This window comes from Etheostoma cragini, chromosome 12 (genome assembly GCF_013103735.1).
Source record: "Etheostoma cragini isolate CJK2018 chromosome 12, CSU_Ecrag_1.0, whole genome shotgun sequence".
Lineage (NCBI taxonomy): Eukaryota > Metazoa > Chordata > Actinopteri > Perciformes > Percidae > Etheostoma > Etheostoma cragini.
Window position 1 is genome coordinate 2,865,385 of NC_048418.1, and position 4,385 is coordinate 2,869,769.

At 42.6% G+C, this 4,385-nt stretch overlaps 1 protein-coding gene across 6 annotated transcripts in view; it reads left to right on the forward strand.

The window, feature by feature from the left end:
* LOC117954580 (sickle tail protein homolog) overlaps positions 1 to 4,385 on the forward strand; it is a 77,080-nt gene that overhangs the window by 38,596 nt on the left and 34,099 nt on the right. For all 6 annotated transcript variants that reach the window (XM_034888487.1, XM_034888485.1, XM_034888486.1 and 3 more), the window contains one exon: positions 4,070 to 4,361. In XM_034888487.1, the coding sequence (XP_034744378.1) occupies positions 4,070 to 4,361 (292 nt within the window). The remainder of the gene's footprint in view (positions 1 to 4,069; positions 4,362 to 4,385) is intronic.

The window sequence follows — 4,385 nt, forward strand, 5'->3', positions numbered from 1 at the left end:
GAAGAATTGAGGCAGTTCTGAAGGCAAAAGGGGGTCCAACCCGTTACTAGCTTGGGGTACCTAATAAAGTGGCCGGTGGGTGTATATCTCGTGCACAAACGTCACACTTGGAATAAAGACACTTAGAATGAAAGTGAAAATTGCCAATATGTAGCAAATAGGTAATGATTTCACATACATGCTTTTTTATCTCTAATGGTGTTTACCTCACTGTCAGCTATGGTGAAGGAAGAGCCACATTGTTACGTGCCAGCTGACATATTTGTATATACCTGCCCATCGGTTTGTTGACCGAGGAGAACTCCCTGTAATGCACGCCCCTAACCATGCTTTTATGCTCCGGGTTTGGATTCCATGTGTGTTGTGACACAACAAATGACGGAAATGTTTAATCACGGTATGCAATTATCTGCCTATTACCTGTTGTATCAACAAACTACTTATTTATTTTTAATATAGTAATTAACACAAGCAGGCTCTACGATTCTGCCAAATGCACTTAAACACTTACCATGCTCTAACTCACATTGAAATTCTTCCTTTTTGTGGATTTTTCAGAGTAGAGCTGCAGAGCATACTGCACGTTACACTTGATTTAAATGGGACAGAGTGAGTGCCATGTAAGATTAGGTTCTATCATTTTGAGTCACATATGAGCAGTGATGTTGCTTTGTGTACAGTAGCACAGGAAAAGACATGATTGTTAACATGATTAATGGCTGGAACACAAGAAAAGGACAGACAAAGAAATTGTTGGAGGCAAAAGTCCACACGACCAGGGCTTCAGAAAACCCCCAAGCTGAAGTGGCAGTGCACCATACATTACATTATAATATAGAATGTTGTTCACTCTCTCACTTAAATATCTTGATTTGATTTCCTGACAAAGATTGCTTCAATGCAGTGTACAATCGCTAACAGTGTTTATTCAGAATGAGCAACAAAAATGTCATAAAGTGATGGTTTCATTCATCTGCACCTACTCAAGTCAATTTTATACAAATAGCCCAAAATCACAATTCTGCCTCAAATGGCTCTATATTCTGTTTCTGTATGTTCTGAGGTTGATAGAGAAGACCTTAAGATCCCTCTTGATGACGTCTTTAAAACGTAGGCGGGGGCCACCATGTTTGCGAGAGGCATTTGCCAGCTTGCCATATAATAAGATTTTACATTTTTTAGATTTAATTTTTAGAGTGTCATTCATTCCCTAAACAAGCCCAGCCCATTGGAGGTGGCGTTCACGATGGATGGTCCATCCAGCTTACACCCAGTATGGAATGAAGGCAGTGAAAATGGTAGGCGTTAAGGCGATGTTTGTGTCTGCGGTATGTTGTCCATGTCTAATATACATATAGTAAGGTGCTAAGTACACGTGTATGGCATACACAGACTTTGAGGATCAAGGAGAGGTTCTTGTTGTGCCCAACACGCTTGCTCAATTTGCCAAGCATTGATGATGCCTTCCCAATGTGCATGTCAAGCTCTGCGTCAAGGTTATTAGTGTTTGAGACTGTGGACCCCAGGTAGGTGAATTTGTCCACCACAGATAGAAATGTATTGTCAATGGATGCAGCAGGATTCACAACTGCAGGTTGGGCAAAGACAACTGTCTTTTTAAGACTAATCTGACACCTAGACATGCGGAGGCGAAGGATGAGCAGAGCAGTTGTAGATTTTCCTCTGAGTGGGCGACCAAGGCAGCATCTTCAGCATAAAGCAGCTCACGTATCAGAACGTGGTGTCTTCGCCCACAGTCTGGCCAGATTGAACAGTTTTCCTGAGCTGTGGGTGTGTAGAAAGATACCAGGGTCACCAGGGAAGAGACGGCGTAGTAGGGCAGAGAAGATTATTCCGTAGAGGGTAGGACCAAGGACACATCCCTGCTTTACCCTACACGTTATCTGGAACTCGTCAGAACCTTCATACTGTGCAGTTGCCTTCATGCCGTTATGGCACTCAGTGATCACCTTCAGTAACTTAGCTGAGCAGCCAACTCTTTTCAGGATGAAGAAGAGTCCAGATTGACTTACGTAGTCTAAGGCCTTGGTCAAGTCTACCAACACCAAGAACAGCGGTTTATGTTGTTCAAGACACTTTTCCTGTAGTTGACGGACACAGAACACCATAAAGTCTGCACGGTCCCACTTTCTTTTATAGATGTTGATGATGTTGCCATCTCTGAGGACATCTGGGAGATATCCACTGTTCCAGCATGTCACAACCAGGTGATGCAGGACAGAGACAAGAACATCACCGCCTGCCTTGTAAGCCAGGGGGAAGGCCGTCAGCACCTTACACCCTCAAAAAATCAATGGAAACTAAGTGGATGCCTTGTGCATGAATCCCAAAAAATCGAATAGATTTTCAAATAAAACTTTGGTAGAGTTTTACAACCTACTACTGGATTCAGTTAAATGTTTGACAGACCTCCATGATGGCAGAACCTGATATGTAAAACGGGGGACTTAGTGGGACCACCCAGACACTTGAAATGAAACAAGTCCAGGCCTGTTTACTGGGAACTGAAAAAAGGTTATTATAGAAAAGGAAGGAAATCCCAAACTGAAAGAGATGGTTGTACAACAACTTGGAATTATCACACATTGACCTCTGCAGTGCATAGAGACCCCGGGGTTCATTATATGCATGTGTGTACTAATATTTGCCCTGTCACAACCAGGTACTGATAATGAATGGATGAAGTGGAAGGAAACAAGCAGAGAGAATATTTTAGGTCAGAGTTGCGAGGTTTACACAGCAGCTGCAGCAGCAGCAGTATGCACTGGCTGTTCCTGGATCAGCCCGGCGGTCAGAGCCCAGAGCAGAGGAATCAGTTGGTCTGACGCCTTGTGCATTAATTCAACCCCTTTCACACATGTTGATACACTGGCTTCATGGGAGCATGTCGACACTTTGAATTCTTCCCACGCTGTGCGGCTTTCATACAAACACACACACACACACACACACACACACACACACACACACACACACACACACACACACACACCTGTACACCTGCACACCTAAGCAGGGCTTCTCTGTAAAAGCAGTTTTTCATGCACTGGGTTTGTTTTGGTCTCTGGGAGCGTTCAGCCTTTGCTGTTGCCTGTTTTTACCTCATCTCATGCACACCTGGTAGACGTCTCATTTAAAGACCCCCTCCCCTCCCCCCGCCCACCTGGCATAGATTTGCAAGTTGCTTTTTTCATGTTATATCTGCCAGATTAAGATGTTTTATTACAAGTCTTTTAATCTTTTGAGGATGTTCTTTTGCGAGTCTGAACAATATGTGCATGGAATGTGTATTTCTGGCTACATTTCATCTGATTTTTAATGTTTTAAAGTATCAACTATTATCACAAATACCAATACAAAAAAATATGTTAAAAAAATAAATATGGAAATATCAAACTTAAGCCTACATCACTACAGAAATAATATGAACTAAAGTTAATGAAACTAAATGATATAAAACATTAAAAGTGGTAATGTTTGTCTGAGCAAACCTTTTCTGAACATTAAATGAATCACTACTATTCATGTAGCCTTCATTCAGTGGGGGAATTTAAAAAAAAAACATGAGAAAGATATTCGCCTACATTGGTAGATATAGACAGTACATATATTTTTTCCAAATCTTAAGGGCAATTTCTGCCCCCTTGATCATGTTTTTAGGGGAATTCCGAGATTTCTTGGGGCATTTTTGCATTAATTTACTCCTTTCTTAATATCTATGCAATTGAGCATTCTTTCAGCCAATATTATGTCAACTGATTGAACACCGAACAAATTTTCAAAACATATGTTTGGCATGTCTATACTGCAAAATTTTCATCCTATTGATAAACTATACAGTATTTCCAAACATGTAAAATAGTTAATTCAGGATGTCGAGACAATTAAAGGTTAAACAGTACATGTAAGGCTTTTCTGTATTCAGTTTCTGGGTGGGTGACATTTGTTAAGAGGAAATTAACTCTTTAAATTAGTACTTTAATTCACAAGTCTGAGCAATGATATCCCATTAGAGTGTAGCTTTTCTTTTTATTTCTTTTTTTTGCAGATCTCCAAAGAGGTTTTATACGGCAGTCACAGTCCAGTCCACGCCCTGTCGTCGTCCAGCCGCGGCACCTTGCACAGCCTGCAGGGCTCCATGTCCCCACCCATGGTCCGCTCCATGCCCTCGTCTCCCTCCAGGAGGGCGTACGGTGGAGGGAGCACAGGCGGTAGGGCAGCGATTGGGGGTCCAGGCAGCACCACGTTACCACGGGAGCGCCTGTCATCTGCCGGGCGATCCAGCTCCATCTGCAGCAGCAGCAGCAGCGCCATACTGGAGAGAAAAGATGTCAAGCCTGGTGAGATACCTGCGGGGGGGGGGG